General features: G+C 38.0%; 2 protein-coding genes across 2 annotated transcripts; both read left to right on the top strand.

The window, feature by feature from the left end:
• Positions 1–3584: 3584 nt before the first annotated feature.
• Positions 3585–6243, top strand: zgc:153044 (uncharacterized protein LOC751678 homolog). The gene is made up of 2 exons (XM_027028662.2): positions 3585–3674; positions 3908–6243. The coding sequence occupies exon 2, from the start codon at positions 3932–3934 to the stop codon at positions 4469–4471; it is 540 nt and encodes a 179-aa protein (XP_026884463.2). The 5' UTR covers positions 3585–3674; positions 3908–3931; the 3' UTR covers positions 4472–6243.
• A 5587-nt stretch (positions 6244–11830) lies between these two features.
• Positions 11831–20184, top strand: tmem116 (transmembrane protein 116). The gene is made up of 11 exons (XM_027029375.2): positions 11831–12035; positions 12416–12462; positions 12567–12630; positions 12837–12962; positions 15301–15405; positions 15514–15563; positions 15715–15798; positions 16550–16685; positions 17018–17162; positions 17866–17945; positions 18127–20184. The coding sequence occupies exons 1-11, from the start codon at positions 11961–11963 to the stop codon at positions 18307–18309; spliced, it is 1095 nt and encodes a 364-aa protein (XP_026885176.2). The 5' UTR covers positions 11831–11960; the 3' UTR covers positions 18310–20184.
• The last annotated feature ends 304 nt before the right edge of the window (positions 20185–20488 follow it).

Raw genomic sequence — 20488 nt, 5'->3', positions numbered from 1 at the left:
ATTACCTTAACCACTGAGCTACCAATGCCCATATGATACATACCTCCACACAGGTATTCTATTTTAAGGGTAAAATCAGTCAAGTAACAAGATCCATTTACTAATGGTACACTGTACTTGCTAAATGCTTTCACTAGACAATTCTAAAGGGCTCTTTTGTTTTAGAAGGGAGAGGTAACAGGTTGATGAAAAATCACCAGTCTGATGTTCTGCCAAGAGAGAGATTGGTTGGCCTTAGACAGAGGTCTGATGTTTCCATAAAAGCCAAATCCACAACTTGACACCAAAATAACTATTTCTTTGCTTGACAAAACAGGAGAAGGGCTATAGTTTAGCACAGATGCACACTGGTTGGTTCGGCTGTAACAATGACAGAGCATGGTCCAACAGTCCCAGGGTGCGTCCCGGAAGGAGGCTCCACATGAGCTCTGCAACAGTACAAAACACTTCATTTGGGAAAGCAGGTCAATACATCTCACAAGATAGTAATAACTCTTTGAAGAAAAAAAAAAGCCACCCCAAATGTTTTTTTAATTGTATTAATGTTTTAATTATTTTATATATAATTATTTCATTATATTAATATTTTTATTTGCATTCATTATATTTATGTTAAATAGTGTTTTACATGCAAATAAATACTTACTTGCAGGACACATTGCTTGGGTGGCTTACAAATTTTGCATGGTACTTTACAATACAAGCAATGAGGTGGTTTTAAAGACTCATCTGTTAAAAAACTTAAAATTAGGTCTTTTATAACTGTCAAGGCTCAACAGATAAAAAAAAGGAAATGTAATGCCACTTCACTCTGATACTAACTTAAGGAGCACTAAATATTCCTTAAACATTGACTTAATGGGGTATCCATATACTTACAACTGTTACTGACAAATTCAAACATTTATAAACACCATAAACATAATTAAAGTCTTACTGGAAAAATATGATTGTACATGAAGTAAGAAGCTGACCACTACTAGATTCCACACACCCCAAAACAACATTGTATGACATGTTCAGGAAAATAATAATGAAATTCTTACCTGTCCTGACAGAATGCAATTTATTATTCATTAAAGTACAGTCTGGGGAGGCAGGGCAGTCCCCTTTAGAGGAAGAGGAAAGAGGCAGAGGAGAGCAGCAAAAAAGGAACGCAACTATGTGTACATCTACAATACAAACCTCCCATCTGTTTTGCTTAGGTAAAATATTCTGGGGTGGGAACCTTATAACCAAAACTAAACAGATGCTCTACCTGACTTTCTTGCATCAGTGCCTTCGAGGTACACCTATACTGAAGTTCGGAAATTAGAAAATGGAAAAATACAACATAAATGTGCTGTAATATAGGTTACTGTAGGTGTTAGAAGCACAAAAGAGATACTTACCTTAATGCCCGAGTCCACATTTTCAGGGCAGTTCCTCTGGGCTCTGAGAGAGCATATATTGAAATGTAGTTCAGTAAATTCAGGATTTTGTTATTTTATTAAAAATTCAAATCCTCAACAACAAAGACATACTTCGTATATTAAACCTGCCAACCTCTTAAGTTTTATGTGGACGTTACGTAAAGAAGGGAAATATTATACGTGCAAATAGACTACGTTAATGTGCACACGTAATCAATAATTTCTATATAAAGAGCTCTTGAGACTGCTGTCTCCAATAATTATTCTCAGTAGCGTGGCTCTGCCCAGCCAGAGTGTGGTTTTAATTTAACCCATCGCTCTCCTCCACCCCTGTAGCCTACGGGAAAAAAATAGGTGACGCATGTCGTGGGTAGTTGTTTATGAAGATTTAGGAGATTCAGAGGAACAAATCATCACTCCCTGGATTAATTTCCAAAATTAGTGTCAAAACCGATTTCTCGAAATCGGCTTTAATATCATGTGTTTGCTTGCACTACCTATATTATAAGATGGTCTGAATTAGACATTGTAGCATGTGTTTTTTATTCTGAACCGGTGTAAATTATAACCTGCAGAGAAACCCCGGTAACACAGTCTCAACAAAATCATATAAACCTAATACATCCATCTTTCAGCAGCGTCGCCACGCCCCCCCCCCCCCCCCCCCCCCCCAAAAACAAGACAGAAATAGGGTTATCAAACGCTGTACATCGTCCAACGACCAACTGTAAGAAATTCAAAGGACAATGTGTCTAGAATTTTGACTACTCTGTCGTGCTGTATGGTTACATACGTATTAAACACCTCTGTGTTGTGCAGATGTGTTTACACGTCGTTTAAATTCTTGGTCAGCCGCTTACCCTTCATGTTTCGACGTAGTGCCATGCGACCAGGCGCGCCTTATGTGGAACCCTTAATTGCGCATTTTGAGAAGTAGATCACTTCAAGACGCACTGAACACTGGGATGGCAGCAAAAGAGACTGGTAAAATATCCTTTGGTCAAGATTATCATCCTCTGAGTAGACCCCCCCCCCCGCCCCTTGCGTTTTAGTCCTCTCCCCCTTACCTTGCTGTCTGTTCAGTCCATGGGGTAAGAGAATGAAAAATATATTTTCAGTCTCCTTGGCAACCAATTCGAAACGATGACTGTTGTTAAAAATGATACAGATCATATATTTATAGCTCCTCTCTAAGAACTGAATACTCTGTACTGACTTTTTACAGCATTTATGACAAAAAAAAACAGCTAAATAGTATTCAGTAATTATACCGATTGACAATGTCAAAGAAAAAATAGACCTACGCTATGTTGAAATGCTGACTATTACGCCGTATGAAAAAAACACACTCTATAGATGTTTTAGGCGAACATAATTTTTACATAAATTAAAGTTAAATCTGTAAAAATAAAATTAAATGTCCGTTTTATGGCTCTGGTAACACGAAACCAAGCGCGCATATGCTACTGAAAGCCAATTCTGTTAACTGACATCTGGCTGATGAGTAGTCTATATGCGAGTAAATAAGGGGCGGAAACTAATGGACAACGCGTCGGACAGCAGGATTAATGAGGCGAGCTGCAGACATCTGAATGCCGGGTGCGCGTGTATTTGTGCAGTCCAGCTGTCCGCGCGCACTGCTCACCTTTCTTTCACAATAGAGAATGAACTGCCGCCATCTGCGTTCCCTGGCAACAAGAAGCAGAGCGTGCCTTACTAATAGGCAGTCTGGGCCCAAGGCTGTCAGTCAGTTGTCTGTAAGTCTGTTAGTGTTACCCGCATAATACACTAGACTATTCCTAGGTTTAAAAAAAATTTATAATAAATCGGAAATTACTAAACAAACATCCATGGACAAACGAGAAAATCTGTATCAGGTGACAATGCAAGCTGGGAGCATGTTAACTTGAAAAAGTCCAGTAACATTCATGTTTGGGAAAGTAGTCTTATGGAGAATAATTCAAATTCAGCCAACCTGGGTGAACTGCTAGGGTTTTCACCTAGGCTGGTGTCAGGACTCTGACTACAACTGTGATCTTTATTGTTCGTTTACTGATTGTATTAGGATTTCCTCAAAGCTAGGAAGTCCCACTTTGAAACGGTCATTGTACTTCAGTGTAACCGTATTCCACATTACAACGCGAATTGTCCCCTTGAAGCCAACGTAGCAATCAGGAACTTGCGTAGCTAGCTAGCAAGTTTCATAAAGTCCGTTTGGTTTCCTGGTTTACTTGTTATTGTAAAGGCAATATATTCGCACAGGTAAGAAATAATTTAGATGTAGCTAGCTTATGGTATTTTAAAATTGTCTCACTTTATAATTTCTGTAGCTAGATGGATTGCTAGCTAGCTCGCGAGCTAACGCATCTCAGAAGACAACTAGCCAACTCCAGTTGTACACTATGTAACCTAGCTAGCAAACAAATTTGAGAAAACTTCAACACCGCAACAATCTCTTTAACAATATTTCTGACCGACTCTTATTAATTCAATAGGCAGCCACCTAATGAAAACACCTGATGTCAGTCCCTGGAACACGACTGTCCGGGCTCGGGCAAATAACAGACTATCTCTATATCGGCAACAGCAGAACAGCTAAAGATAGTTCGGTTATATCTCATTTCAAAATTAATTGTATTATAAATGCTACAGAGGATGTCATCAAGGTTTGCACTCCTTCTGTGGAATATGTTCGAGTCCCCGTCACGGACTCTCCTGAAACCCAGCTTGGAGAACATTTCGATACCGTCGCAGACAAAATACACAAAGTGAGAACAGAATGCGGATGCGTCTTAGTGCACTGTAAGGCAGGTGTGAGTCGCTCTGCGGCACTTTGTCTTGCGTACCTCATGAAGTACCGCAGTCTGTCACTGGTGGAGGCGCACCGACTGCTAAAAGCGCGCAGACCAATAATTCGACCAAATAGTGGTTTCTGGCAACAACTGATTGAATACGAGTTGAAAATACGTGGAACAACCTCAGTAACGATGGTAACGTCACCGGTGGGCCAGATTCCAGACTTGTATGAACATGAAACAAAAGATTTGATACCACTTTGAAATTAAACTACTGATGTTCAGCTTGGAACGATATTAACATTAATATGCGAACCGGGCCATTGGAAGCAAACATGTCACAAGTCCCTTCCTAAGATCTATATTGTTTTATGCGGTTGTCCAACTATTTATGCTGGCTAACGCTAATTCAGTGCTGTTTTATAAACCTGTCAGTTATTCATTGCGTTAAAATGATGATAAAATCCTATTTTCCTCTTTACTTGCCTACATATCGTAAAACAAGAATGTCCCTATTCTTGCCCTCGTGTTTTTGTAGTCTGAACAACCAAAAGATGGCGCAATACTTCCTTAAGACAAAAAAAAAATACAGTAAACCACTTTTACCTCGTTTCGTTTTCGTATAAACTTAAATATTGACATGACTCATTATTTAAATTTGGTATAATCGCATACTGAGTTGTGTCTTTGGCTTTTATGAGGTATTTTATTTTTATTATGTTTGATATATTGTCTTCCATACACTCTCAGGTTATAACTTAATGAGAAAACCTGCTGTCTTTAATAATAAACAAAAATAGTTATGGGAAATAGTTATGAAATAATTACTGTATTATATTTCAAAATTATAAGTAGTAATCTGTGGTGAGGTATCTATGGTGAGGTAAGTAGGCATTAAGTCCATGTACTCTTTAAGTCCACTTTTAATTGTGAAGTCAAAAAGTGATGTACAAAATAATGTACACTCTTAATTGTTTGGGGCCAGTTTTGTTATTGGTTTCTGGAATTGTGTTTTGTTTTTTTTTTCCATTTGCCTCTGGAATTGTGTCCAATTAGCCAGTATTAAATGAGAACGTTCAAATTGTAGGCGGTCCATGGTGACCTCGAAGAAAGTCAGCAGAATCCTTGTAGTTTAGCATCTATCCAGGAATGCACATTTATTGTCTGTAATTGGACATTCCTCTTGTATGTACTGTAATAATATGTCAATTTAGAGTTTTGTGACTTTTATTTGTGATTTAATTATCTGATGAAAGATTTGTGATTTAAGTATATGATGCAATGTTACTTTATCGATCAGTGCTAGTTCCTCAAACAGTTATCGGAATTTTCCAATGCATCATCGACACCGTGCAGCATTGTTGAAACACTGGCATCATAAAATGGGTCATAGTCAACGCATCAAACATGTAAAGCATGCATACTGTCACAGATGCCCAAGGGACCATCTGAACAGCCTCAAAACTGTTTCAGCCACACTGACGGCTAGATAAGGACATTAACACAAACACTTTAACTGTTCTGTTTTATAATAATCTTTTCCATTGTTGTTCATGAAACTAATTACAAATGAACTGAATTGTTTGTATATATTAATATTTTTCACTTGGGCTTAAACAGTACATCACTACATAAAGTCTGCTGTATTGGCAGCAAACAAGTTAATATTGTTTTAGTTCTTAAAGGTGCCATATGGAACCAAAAAGGGTTCTTTGGAACAATGCCATAGAGGAGTGATTTTGCGCCTTTTTAATTAATGGTTATTTTTAATGGCTATTTTTATTGGTACCATATAGAACTAGTTTTGGTGTCTTAACAATAGCTCTTAATCACTTTTCAGAGGACATTTTCAAAAATGTTCTTTGTTAACCAATACCACAAGGTTCTTCAGAGTTAGATGGTTCCTCAACAGCTAAATATAAATGTACTATATACTGGAACTGCAGGACTAAGCAGACTAAAAAACAAATTCAATATATATATAGTCTTTATTAAACATTGTTATTATTACTCAAGGAAAAAAACAATTCATTTGTGTGTGGGCATATGTTTTTATGTATTGTTTGTTAACTGATTCCAAATTTTTAAATGACACAACAATAACACAACATTGTTTCATGACAGGCCAAAAAGCCAACATGATCTAAGAAGTGGTGTGATTTTTTTTTTTTCCCTTTTATATGGCTATTCATACAACTTAATTGGTGCAAATTTAAAGGCTGTAAGATAGACATCAGAAAGTATTTTAAGATGTTTGGAACATGAAGAATTTATAAAATGCTTATTTATTCATTGTACTTGTTTACTGTAATTTTTAATACATTATCTGCCCTGAGATTTGATGTCCACTTTTGAAATATGAGAATAGTGATTCCAAATTAAAGACCACAATTTTGAAATGTATAGCAAATAAGTGTTGATTTATTTGAGTTGTGGAGTACACAGACCCATTGAAGTCCATCTTATGCACTTGATTTCAAAGGTACTGCATTTACATTTTACATTTACACAATAACCTAATTTCTGACAATGTTAGATGAACTGTATCCTGTATTTGGAGGATGCAAAATATGTAATGTAGATGCAATTTAGACTCTCCACAGGGCTTAAGGATGAGACAGTATGATCAGTCACCTTAACTACTGCTGTAAGACAGTGTAACATGCTCAATCAAATACAATTTCTCTTTGTTCTAAGATTGTGACAAACTCTTCGTCAGACATGCATTGTGTTAGGACTTGCTACTGTGTCACACAGGTTTCTGCTTCTGCTCCACTGTTGGAGTCCTGCACAGATGCATCTCTACCACTGCAACATACAGAAAGTAGCCAGACACACCCGTACATGTCACCAAAAGTACAGTGTCCTTTTTTGCTCTTTTTGAGTGCATAATAAAAGTCCTCCTGCATGCATTTCTAGAGTCCATAGGGACTCTGAAAAAGATATTACTAAGGTCTAGGTCATAAGCATACATAAATATACTTATGAATGTATTTAACTTACCATTTTGTGTTCAGGTACACCTGAAAAAAGGCTCTGTTAACAGGACTGTTGAACATATTTGTTGACACTTTCAAGAACTAGCTGTAGTTACTCAAATCATCCATCTCCCTACAATGCTAACATCTATGCAAACATTTTTATTTACTCTCAAAGTATTACACACTGTAGAATTTAAAACATTTGCAAAAACATGTAGGATGTACAGTTCCCATGCATTTATCAACACTCTAAAATAGGCCTTCTTTTAAGGTTCTGTCTGTAGAGTATATATTTACATTGCCATCATGAAGAATTAGAATGCAAAATTTATTTGCCTATACATTTGCCTTGAAGTCCCACAAATAAAGTAGAAAGTGTCTTTTCTCGCACCAGACGCTCCTCTCCTATTGGCCTGCAGCTGACAGGCTGAAAAACACCATGACATCATGGCCCTGATGTGTTTATAATGGAGAAAAGAGAATTGTAATTGTACGGATATATACACATACAGAGTTAATGAAAGCTGCAGATATTTTCACTATTGTTCTATTATACATGTTGGTTATGGCAATTATTTCTGTGGAAATTAACTAACGCAAACTTTTCAAGCCACATTAATCATAGAATCTCAGTTCTCACTCAGCAAACTCATATCCCCCTCAGCATGGTATAACTGCTTATCCAGTGGTACTTACATACAGGTTGCTACCCACCTACTTAGATGTGGAAACATGGAATTAATATATTTGATTTATAAGCAGAGTTTTAAAAAGTTCAAGTTCAAGTTCAAGTTTGGTTTATTTGTCACATACATAGTCATACACAGTATAACTCACAGTGAAATGGTTGAGAGTGCTCTGTCCAAACTGAGGAAAAAGAAAAGTTAATTTAATTACAAAGGTGCTGAATACTTGTAATACAAATTCAGCCATTTCCATGAATAAACCAAGTACCACTTAGGCTTTCTGTTTGTCTACAATGGGCTTTTTTTTTTCTTAAGCTCTTTCTGCCACAGACTAAAATGAAACTACGTTCACTGCTGGAGTTGCATATGTGAATTACTTCCTTATTGCTTTTCCTTTAGACAAAGTCATGTACAGGAGGTGTGGCCTAGTTGAAATATTCCAAATGAGGTCAAGGCACAGTGGAAAGTCCTTGCAATTCCACTGTAGTGTGTATGTACACACATATATGTATACAAACTTTCTTGGCCTTTATCAGTGGTTTCTGATTCTAGGACCACTGGGCTGCTGCTGTTGGCTGAATGTTTTCGCATGGCAGGCCACTCTTAAGACAGCAGTGATAGTGTTTTTTTAAAGAAAAAAAAAGTGCTCCTGTGCTTGATAACTTCCATTAGCTAAATACCCACAATCATGACACTACCCTGTTAGTGTAAAAATTGTGTTGAGAATGCTTGATCATTCAAATATCTCCTCAGCACTGGGATAGGGAATGGCTATGAAATTGTGCATAGTAACAAATGTTTCCATGGCAGCAATGAAGTTAGGAAACTGATCTATACTCGTGGAACTTTATGGAATGAATGTTATGATTTAGACATATATTTTTTCTGCTACACTAATATAGTACATAACTTTTTACATATACTAATATAAGCTGGTTCCACTACTGCCTACAACTTTAGAAGCACTTTGCTTGCACAGGGTCTCAAAATGCCAGAAATGGGACTGACTGCCAAGCTATATGGATGCAAAAGACAGAAAAACATGATAGAAGTTTAACACCTGAAAAAATGTAACATGATTTTAATTATTATAAAATTCTCTTGTTTTTTTTTCTTCTAAAGTCCTTCAAAGAGATCCCGCTGGCAGCATGCACCTCATCAATAGGAACATTTGGTTGCAAGGCAAATCAGGGCAACTGCTGTAACTTTTGAATGAGGAAACTGGATCCTCGTTTATGGTCAAGCATGACCTTTGCCTTGACCAAAACTGTTCCATGGAAGATTAATCCTCTTTGTACTTTTTGCACTGGTGGTTAAACAATCTTTCTCTATGATATTGACACACCCCAAAAAGCAATCAGAAATGTATTTTACTGCTGTAAAAGTGTGAAGCCATGACTGATTGGTATAACTTTAGACCCTGAACTTCCATAAAGAAGAACAAAATGAACACAAAGAAGGCTTTGAAAACTTCAATTTACTGGATATTCATTTCCAGTGAGTGACAGGGCTGGTAAGTGTCAGAACACATGTAACAAGACCGCATGTCTATTACAGTCACAAAGGCTGGATTATTTATTTCACTAGTCTATGCACTAGGGCCATTGCATGAGCCCCGTGCTGCCATTTAACATGCATTAACCAACATGCTGTGTTTTCAAAGTGGCAGGCCCCATGTTGGAACACTGAACCATGTCCAGCTTTCCTGTGTGTGTGTGTGTGTGATTGATTGAGTAAGAGAGAAAGAAAAAGTTGAGGGCGCATGAGTGAGTATACTAAATAAGTGACTAGGAAAGGTTATGGTGACCCTCTTTTTTATTTTACCCTTTTCCTTCTAATTTCTTCTGCACAAACATTGCAACCGATTAAATTCTAAAAACAGTTCTATCTTTGCACAGATGTAGTTTTTGTCTCTATCATTTTTCCTGAACATTTTTAGGAACATATTCCCTGCCCTTTCTGCAGTGTTCACTTCTATTTCATGTTACAGTGGGACCTCTATCATGACCTCTAGAGATCACTTTATCATAACAGAAAAGGGCATCTGGGTGAAGCATTGGCACACCTTTTTGTATGGAAATAAAGCAATGATTTCCTCACACTGCAGTGGAACTTGATTGCAAATGGAAATTAATGGGCCTCATATATCTATAATGAAGACCCACAGTAGATATATGTCTGCCTGTGGATTTTGATAATCCACAGGCAAATTTATTACATTGAATTTGGGGAATGTTTCATCAATTTTTTTGTTAAAATTAAGTCCTGTGTGTTTTTTAAGTCTTGTAAGTCCTGCTTGTTTGTATTGCCATCCATGAGTAATGGTTGTCACATTCATGCCTTACACATTGAGGAGCTTGCCGGTTGTGTGTATGTATCAGTGGACTGTTTTAGAAACCTTTCTGCTTCATTGTAACATTTGTTGGTGCTCTGTTTAATTTTCTTTTTGGGTATCAATAGGTTGAGTGCCATGGTGTCCTGGATAATGAAGGAACTCTCGAATGCTTCTCATTACAGGAATATTGAGCTCATCAGCGTGTGGCAGCTGTAACCCAATCAGGGGACTGGTTTTAATCTGCCAGGAAGCTGTTCTCATGTGGAAATATTTGAGCATTTCCCATTCTGAGCATTTCCCAGAAGCTGTCTTATTGTTATCTGTCTTGTCTGTTCCCTTTTGTGGGGTTTTTTGTGTGTGTTTTAGGTGTTGAGTGCATTGTGTGGGGAGGCTTGCTTACTAGTGGTGATTCTCCACCTTGGAAGTGACTGAACTTGGTTTAAAGTTATTTTTGTGTACACATGGTTGATTATGGTTTTATATGAACTCTGTAAACACTCCACAATAATAATACCTTGCATCAATATTATCCAGTTCCCCAGGGGTGAATGTTTTTAATTAACTTTAATTCCAGTGTTGCTACTTTTTATTGTTGTTTTGTTTCCTAGCATTATTGAAAATTTCAGAAATTGATGGAATGACATCTAGAAGTTTCTTACTGGGCAGTTGTCTTAATTTGGAGTTAATTGGTAGTGTACCTATGGTAGTTTTTAAGGCCCCACCTTTTTGCTCTTGACAGCACAGGAAAATCCAAGCAATTTAGCCAAATCCCCAAATAATAAGGCACATCCACAAGTTTGGTTCCAATTGGAACAATTTTAAAATTACCGAAGGTACCCCAAGCATCTGCACAAACAATTGCAGGCAAATATAAAAATCTCAGAGCTGCACAGACACCTCCTTACTTAAGAAAAAGATACAATTTAACTTCTTGACCTGCTGAAAGAATTGGAATCATTGGGTACAGAAGTATCTACATCCCCCATTAAGATATAGCAGTGGTCTGAAAGGCACAATGCAAGGAAAAGTTTGAAGATGATCACTACAACTTAACCCGTTGTCAGATTTTTTTCTTTTGTTAGGTTTTTACAAATTGGCCATAAACAGTGCTATGCATGGAGGCGCAAAGGGGGAGGCTTGTAATCCAAATAACACTATTTGAACTGTGCAATATGGGGCTAGCATCGTCACTTTGTGGAGGTGTTTTGCTGAATTACATTCATCAGTCTCCGCACATACACTACAGCGTATTTTCGATACGACTGCGCGCATCGAACCAAAACTTTCTGATTTAGTAATGTTACGAACTACATCCATGGTTCCTGATAAAGTAGCCAGTGAGTGTAGAGTCAAGGAAAGATGAATAAAGTTTCTGGTGAGTGTATTAGGTTATATATACACTTGGGATACATGTAAAGCAAAACTGTGGCCCCCAAACAGACGATTTAAAAAATGTATTATGCATCAATAAACCAATTATGCTGCAATTAAAGGAAATCCCAGTTCGCTGGAGGAAAAGTCCCTTTGACTCAGACATGTTCCCTCCCACGGGAGGGGCTAATTGTTTTAGGCGGAGTGAGTGTGGAGTCTACCCAAGGTGCTGTTTATCCACGCTGGAACGTACCGGGGATCTAGTTTGCACGACACATAACAAAACCCCCAGCTCACAGGAGAATTCGCTTGGATATTTGTTTATTACTGTATATGCTAGCTTTAATGGTTCTATTAATTATTTAAAATCCAACTACAAGATGGACATTTTATTTTGGAATTTTCTAAACAATTCTCAGCTAAATACCACCGGTCCGCCCGAAAACTTGACATCCGTGAGTAATTTTGGGGTTGTCTAAGATATATAGTTGCAGTAGCTGGTGTAAATATACAATTTTCAATGAAAATTGTGGTTATGTAAATATTGGTCCCATTTTCTCATACGATAACGTGATGCTAAAGAATATCAGTTTGCTGTTCGTAACCAACTTCAGTGATCTCGTACATAAACTCTCTCGCGACGCTTTCATTTCGATATACACAATTATACAACAAAGTGAATACGTTTGGAGTCTTGTTATGCAAATTATATAATCATAGATCTCTGCCTTGCAAAATATAAAATTTAGTGAAAATTGTCTTACGCATTGTAATAAACTTGAAGTTCATTACTTTGTGCGGCATATAATATACATTTTCTTTGTCCATTTCAAAGGTTTACTCAACGGTGTGGTGGATTCAAATTATAATGGCTGTTCTAAGGTGTGGGAATAAATTATCTGGAATTTAATTCTTAAATGCATATAATCCATTGGAATGTATTTATTCATTTGTTGATTCATTCTGACATTTTGTTCCTTTCTCAGTATTATAGGCTCAGGGTCCATAATATTTTATGCTGTTTTCCAAAGACTTGTAAGAACATCTGAGGTAAAACATACAAAAAAAATCTGCTTTGTGCATCATTTAAAAAAATCTGTTCTGCTATGCAGTAAAACATTAATTTTAATGCCTGCAGCATGATTGTTTCTCGTTAAACACAAACAAGCTTTTTTATCCTGTCCTTCTGAAGGTCTAATGGATGCTCAGTGACGGTTAGCCATGATACTTATCAAATACCTTCCTGCCTGTCACAGGTACAGCCTCTGTTCCTATTGAGTTTAACCGACTTGCTTTTGGCTGTGAGCTGGTTGAGTGGTGCACTGCTCTTCAAGTCCTGTGACTCCTATGTCTCCTGCTACAACCTCCACACAGTGGAACAGGTAAATAGAAGCACAGAATGAGAATTATCTTCATTATATTATCTTCCATAAAACGTGTAGAACAATATGTAGTTTGTCTAGATAAGGCTCCAAATATTTAGATATTGCCATTGCTGCTTTCTAAAGGAGGCTTACTTTAGTTAATAAAGAAACATCAGCTGGGTCCAGAACCCTGATGTAATGGGCTGTGGCCCAGCTTCAACATTGCTAATGCTATTCAGCTGAGGAACCTCTGCACGTACCGCTGCACAATTTTTGTTGTGTAAAACTTTCTATTCTACATTTATCATGGTCTCTTTTACTACCATCAAAAGTCGTCCCACTCTGGCCGCTCTGCTCTGCTGTTTCTCTAGTTCCTGGTTGGTCCTATAAACTGGCCATAACGTCTAACCTGTATGACTCCCAAACAGAAATGTATTTATCAGTTCACTAATGCTTCTTATTTAACAAACTGATCTTTTTGGTGCAGTATAAGATCTTGACTTTAATCATGCTGATTTATACCCATGAATTTATATTTGATTTATACCCACATCTTAAAAAAAAAACCCACCCAAAACAAAACAGTCTATCCCCTTTTGGCCTTGTCACATGTCTGTCCACGAAGGACAAAAGGAGTCTATCTTGTCTCGGGCACTGGCAGTGTGATGAGCTAAGCAGTGTGGAACTAGTATTGCAACCCACTTTGGGTGGGTTCTAAATAACTTTGGTCTGCATCCCAGTTTTGCATTAGACAGAGAGAGAGAGGCCAACTCCAGGCCTCTTGCTCTTATTGTAACAATATCAACCTCAGTAAGAAGTTGCAAATCAAATAATTGTTTTGTATTGCGTCATAGAGACTGAAATGATTTAATGGTTAACTGTGAGGACAACTGAAATGGGAACAAGAAGCAAAAGGCAACGGGTTTGGAGTTTATAGAAGAGTGCATTGTGGTGGAATTAATAAGCATTTCTGTAACCTGTCTTGCTATAGCCAAGAGTTTACCCCTTTTTCCTCTAAAGCTCAGATTTTCCCACATGTATGGAAAGCACCTTAGAGCTTTCTATCCACTTTAAATAGCCCTAAATTTTACATAAAGTTTTCTGATGAGTCATCCCTGGCCTCCCAGGCAGGCTCACATTTCTGATACTTATGTGAGCCTTCAGCACTTAAGCTTAACTAAACAAAAAGAGCTTCACCTCATTCACTTGCCCACAAGGTCCTGCATGTTTGTGTATACAGAAGATTTCCAAACAATCCATGTCATAACTTTGTACATCCATTTCTGTAATAGTACTAACTTCTTATACAACTATGATACTGTTTCGTTGAACTATCTGTGTAGTTTGTGCCACTGTGTAGTGGTGTAACTGTTATGTAGCAGAACACAAACACAGCTTTTCTCTGCAGCATTTGAGTTACACACCTAAGGAATGTGCTCTTTCTGTGACGCAAACAAGTTGTGGGGTATAGGGGTAGTGGCACTGTACAATGTACAGAAAAATATGTTTTTGTATGGAAGGGTTGTAAGGTCAGAGAGATGTTAATGCTAAGGTCGCTCGGGGTCAAAAGTTAGTGGCTCCTTTTGAAGTAAGATTTTCATTCACATTGTTAGCTGTATGAAAAGTACCAATTATATGTAGGAGTTGTAGCTATTGTCTGTCATTAGTTACTTTAGAAAATAACAACAATGAACTTGCACAAGTTTTGGAAACTGTTTGTAGATGTAAAATAACATTTCCAGGATTATCCAGGATTATCTCCTAGATTGTCCTCCACTGAATAATAAATGTAATATAATAAATGTTCTACAGCCTAGAAACTTATACAAATTAACAAGTAAATGCAGCTATTAAGTAGGGGTTTTTGGGGTGGGTTGGGGGAGTGGGGTGACACTGGTGACTGGGTCCTTCTAATAAAACCTATCATTATGACTTATCAACACAAATAAGTTTGGGATTTGCAAATGAACTGTTTGAGTAAACTGGAATTTGCCATAGATATGATCATGTGTGTTGATGCTCAGACATTTTTCTCCTACATGCTCACTGTGGTGCGAAACTAAAAGTTAACCCCTTTGGAGTGATGAGGTACTTTTCTGAAAAGAGATACCATCTTGGGAAGTTACTCAGCTGCCGTAGAACATTGATTAACCTGTTGGAATCGTTAAGAGTGGTTAAGCAAGAATGGCATGACTCATTGAATGAGCAATGATGCATGTTTCTAGGCAGCAGATTTCCATGGTGAGAAACAGTCAGCTAAGCCATAAATGTCAAGCACGAGCTTGTTATTATGAGACATGGCATCTAACTCTCACCCTTTCTTTCTCTTACTATCTTTCCCCTTCTCACCAATCAGACCCTCTATATGGCTTCCTTCTTCTATACACTGAACTACGTGTGGGTGCTGTATATGGGCCTGAAGGACAATTACAACCGGACACTGAATGGGTTCCCAGCCCAGGTAACCAGTCAAGCTATGTTTAGAACCTGTCACGGTCTGACAAAATCAACAGAGTAGGTGGTTAATTTGTTCTCTGTCCATGTGCAATGAACACTGAATTTGTTTCAGTTTCCTGCTCAGATGAGCCACTGCAGACATCGGGCTGCGATTATGTCATGGTAAGCAGTGTGATTCCAACATTCGTTGACTTGTACTGTATATTGTGTTCCTGGGCGTGTGTGCGTGTGTGTGTGTGTGAATGCGAGTGTGTATGGACACACGTGGGCTCTGTAATTGCCTCACATTTTCTTTCTCACATTTCTTTTCTAGCCTTTTGCCTCTGCTGCTCACAGTGCCAGTATACATAACAGGAAACATTCACCAGTGTTACATAAACTTCACCCAGCCCTACAAGTATGTCTACCTCCAGATTCTTTGCAGTGCCTTGGCTAGGAAAAAATCTGGCATACATAACTCCGTTAAGTCATTCTCTAATGTAACAGAAAAGAGAGACAGAACATCTGTTAAACATGTTTGGTTAGAAGACAAGATTTTATTTTAATGAAAGGAAAAAAAGAATGAGCGAGTTGTTTCTGGCTCACAGACCTGTCCAGAGACTCACGACCTTCCTCTTGTCTTCATTTGCATTCCATATGGATTCCTGAGGTTTCAGACCATTTGGGCATATGACTGTTGGTACCTCTCATTAAAATAAATAAATAAATAAGTAGACATAAAGAGAAGAAAATGCATGCTGTGGTTGTGAGACTAAAATTTCATATAATATCAGGTGGAGGCCCTGAATATAGATCATTATAGAGGGTTACAGTTGTTCATGTCCCACACCTATCTATGTCTTTCATGAGTTGGAAAGAAATTCTTCCTACAATCTGATCTCCTCAGATCAGTTATAAACATAATGTTACATAAAGACTTGTTTGGTATCTTTGTCGAAGTGCACCACACTTAACTTGGAATTCTTTCTACCCCTGCTTTAAAAATGCGCAATTTTATTCTGTTTAAGGAATTCATACTAATTTGGTCATCTTGAGCTCATTATGTAATTAGCTCCCATTCATTTCCATTCATTAATTAGCAGTGTTGATGCTACTGGCTGAAATATTTTCTTCAGAATTCATCCTGTTTTCATCCTGTTTATCTATAGGTGTCTACTGTTGCACACTGGTGCTCTGTACTTAACCTCGCCAGTGAGTAATATGCTCACATCCTGTAAGATCATCAGCACCTACACCATCATCATCTTCCTCATCACTTTCTTCTTTACTCTCATTGGGATTGTGGTGAGATGCTTTTTTAAACTGTGTTCATTTAAATGATTCATGGCTAATCAGTATTAAATATGACTAGAAATAGGTTTTGCTATAACAAAATTGTTTTTAATGCTAACCTGTAAAATAAAACCATGCCCTAAAACAACTAATCAGTGTAATCAGTGTAAAAAGGATTCATTTGTTTTTGTGCCAAAGGATATTTTTATTATAGAATGATTAAGTTTTGAGTTTTATAAAAGTATAAGATTAGCCATGAATACCCCATAATTAAATTATGTATAAAAATTCTGAAGACTCTAAAGAAACCCCCATCACTGACATTATTGTTGTTCTTGTTCCAGGTGATCATGCATAAAGCTTGCTCCTTGTACAGGCGCTGTTTCACATCTCGTGGTTTCTTTGGCGACCGTCAGTGGGCTACGCTGCGTGTACTAGAACAGCGTATGGTTCTTTACCCGTGTGCATACCTTTTCTGCTGGGCACCAGGTAAACAAGACTTTAGACACGCACGCATGCACACACACACACACACACACACTTTTCTGTCTCATACACCTCTGTTACTATCCTTAACTGGGTGTCTCACTGCAGATAAATGATAGGGCTGCATGGAACACATGACTATCACGCAGTGATGCGTTCCATTTGGAGTATGCTTTGTAATATATTACAGCATACTGGTGAAGCCTTAAAGTGGGATAGTGAAAGACTGGCATCCATTGTTTTGACTGAGACGGTTTATGCCTGTTGGATCTGTTGATAAATGCTATGATTCATCAAAACATCCATAGAACACTTGTCTGGAATGTTTGAGACTGGTCAGGATACACACAACAAAGCTGTTTGGTTTTGGGATTTATTGGACAGTTCCTCTGTATGCTGTAGCCTTCTGTGATCTCAGTATTGTAAAGAACTATATGGCAATAACCCTAACCTTAAATATTGTGTAATGATTATACCTAATACTAAACTGACCCTTAACACTAAACGTAGCCTCAGTAGATGAATGAGCATTTATTCCTAATGGAGACCAGACCCTACATTAGTCTAGTCATGTTTTCCAGTTATTGGGGGTATATTTTAAATTCCTATAAAGATGCGCACACACATGCAAAGATGCACACACACGCACAGTACATCCTTTGGGCTTGCTTTGAGCAAGACGTTTTTGAACTCTTCTTTTGGGCAGCAATTCTCCTGGCCTCGCTGATGTTAATCAGACCACAGGAAGTCAAGGGGAGGGTGGGAATGATCCTCTACATTCTAGAGGTAAGGTGCTGGATCACTGCCTTATGTTCACATACCTCGCTCATTTAATGTTAAAGAAACAAGATGCATACATCACTGTCTCTCTTATGACTACATACATTCACTCACTCTTAGTGTCTGTCTGTCTGTCTCTCTCTCTCTCTCTCTGTGTGTTCCTTCCTGTCTCCATTTCTTTCCTTAGGCCTTCACCTGTGCCTCTCAGGGTTTCTTGAACTGTATTGTGTATGGCTGGACACAGCAGCATTTTCGATCTCTCAGTAGTGTCACCGTTCGAGATGCCGACACCCAAACACCGCTGCTCCGCTCCCAGAGGCGAACGTATGCCTCCCTCAGCTCTTCTAGTTTACCCACACAAATTGTCTGATGGCTATGAAGAAAGAACCATTCCAACAGCCCAGTCTGTCATCCAAGCAGCCTTACAACATGCCCTCCTGGACACTGGACTTGTTTGTGTGTGAACAAACACTTGAAAACAAAAAGGAAGTGTGGGCACCAATGTGTGAAGGACCTTTCTGAAGAGACTTGAGTTGTCTTACTTCTAAGGTCGCAATACAGGCAGTAGGCCTGTTGCCAAGGTGACCATGCCAGATGCAAGCCAAGGTGGCTAAAAATCTATGACAAACAAGCCTATATGAGAGTTTTGAAAAGCATCTAGAAAGGGGAGGGCCTTTAGCAGCAGTTTTGTTATGAGTTCTGCCACTGCACCTGCTACCAGAATGAAGCAAGGGAATTCCTTTCTTATGACTATGGCTTTATTGAAATGCAACACAATTGATGAACTTTTAACATAGGATTAGAGAATGGAAGGTGAGAAGTTTTGGTCACTTTATATTACTGTTACCCTGTGCCATCACTGACTGAAATGGAGGACTTGTGTGTTTTCTATGCTAAGGTTGAATACCTGGCAAGGGAGTATACTTTTGTCAGACTGAAATTATAGAGTGTACAGGAAAGTGTCTCCTATAAGGCCCCACCACAATCATGATAAATTCCACAAATTAAAGTGTGTGTTTAGTCAAACACTGAATAAATGGCATACCCACTGCTAGCTTATTCTTGTTGATGCATTAAAATCACAATATATTCTATATACCTGAAGAAGCAGATCACACATATGGAAAACTGTCATAACAGAATCTAGGCATGTAGAAATAAAACAGCATGTATTTTTAAAATTATTTTCAATGCACTAATTACATAGTGGGGATCACATAGCATGGAGCAAGGTGGCTCCAGAAGACACTGCAGCAGTCCACCAGCTGGCTCAAAGTTACAAACCATCTGAAGACTGCTCGGTGAATTTTGGACTTTGTTGTGTTGCATGTTCATGTTCTGTGAATCGAGCATGAATGATGCAGTGGGTGTTGAAGGGAAAGACCGTAGGACATTATGAGGAAAGGAAGAGCAGCCAGAAATAGGATCTGAAAGAACAACAGTATTGCTAATTCCATCCAGAAAAGAGGAAAAAGCCCTTTTGGTGTGTAAGACTTGTAACTTGACTTACATTTAACTGCACTTATTTAAGACTCATATTGAGACCTGTTTTGTGTGCTGTGGTTGAGAGTTCATATGAAGCGTATACTTCACAAAAACATGACTCGATGCAATGATCAGAGGTTTCACTTTCTGAAGTGTGCTGTGAAACCCAATGGTGTGTTGTAAACCAAAAAGTGCTGAAAATCCCAAACCAGCAAAACAATATTCAAACTGTTAGGTCAGTATTCAGCCGAAAGTACTCTAAGTTTCTGTGGCACAAATAATGTAGCTGTCTTTTACATAAGTGTTTACTTAAATAGTAAGTAAGCTGTGCAGTCTTGGACTGTTCTCAAATGTATGTCTTGTAACACAAGACATATCAAACAGGAATTTCCAGTTTTACAGTACTTGAATGAACTCAGTTTGTGTTTAAAATGTGATACATTTGGCTTGCAAGTCTTTCTTATACAGCAACCCTAATATAGTTTATCCTTCAGGTGCATTATAGTTTTGATTCAAAGAAATACATCAATGCCCTCTGTTCTTGTCATCTTATGACTTTGTCCTGTTTCGTGAGTCTCTTTTTAGACCTTAATGTTTACATGTTTGTGAGAAGATTTGATAATTTATTTAAGCCAAAATTTATAAACAAATGCCAGTGTAAAAAGACATGTTCTTAAATGATCCTGCAAATAAATGTCACAATGTGGTTTGATGACTGAAGATATAGTTGGTGTCTTTTGTGAGTGCTGGAACTCAAATATTGGAGTAACTGGATATTGGATATCAGATATTGTTGGAACTTATGATTGTATTGTTCCAAATTGAATGTCTCCTTGGCCAGTTGCGCTGCTGATGCTAGGAAGTATGACACTTCTGTTCATTGGTCCCAGCAGAATCCGGACAGGAAGGGCTGGGCTTTGATTTGAGATGTTTGTGAAGGACCACTGAACAATTTTTGCTTTTAGTGCTTCAGTACATCTGGGTGGATGTGATAATTAGCTGCTGAGTTGATTTAGTTACGTAGGGGAAAATGGTCAGTTTCATAATACAGCCTTAAATGGATA

This window comes from Electrophorus electricus, chromosome 9 (assembly GCF_013358815.1).
Source record: "Electrophorus electricus isolate fEleEle1 chromosome 9, fEleEle1.pri, whole genome shotgun sequence".
NCBI lineage: Eukaryota > Metazoa > Chordata > Actinopteri > Gymnotiformes > Gymnotidae > Electrophorus > Electrophorus electricus.
This window is presented reverse-complemented; position numbering and strand designations above follow the sequence as displayed.

What these genes read in the sequence shown, in the direction of transcription:
- zgc:153044 (XM_027028662.2), top strand. Translation starts at nt 3,932, where the DNA reads ATGTCAGTCCCTGGAACACGACTGTCCGGGCTCGGGCAAATAACAGAC.
- tmem116 (XM_027029375.2), top strand. Translation starts at nt 11,961, where the DNA reads ATGGACATTTTATTTTGGAATTTTCTAAACAATTCTCAGCTAAATACC. An exon ending in ATTATAATGGCTGTTCTAAG is followed by an intron (nt 12,463 to 12,566) that starts GTGTGGGAATAA and finishes TTCCTTTCTCAG; the next exon opens with TATTATAGGCTCAGGGTCCA. An exon ending in ACCTCCACACAGTGGAACAG is followed by an intron (nt 12,963 to 15,300) that starts GTAAATAGAAGC and finishes CTCACCAATCAG; the next exon opens with ACCCTCTATATGGCTTCCTT.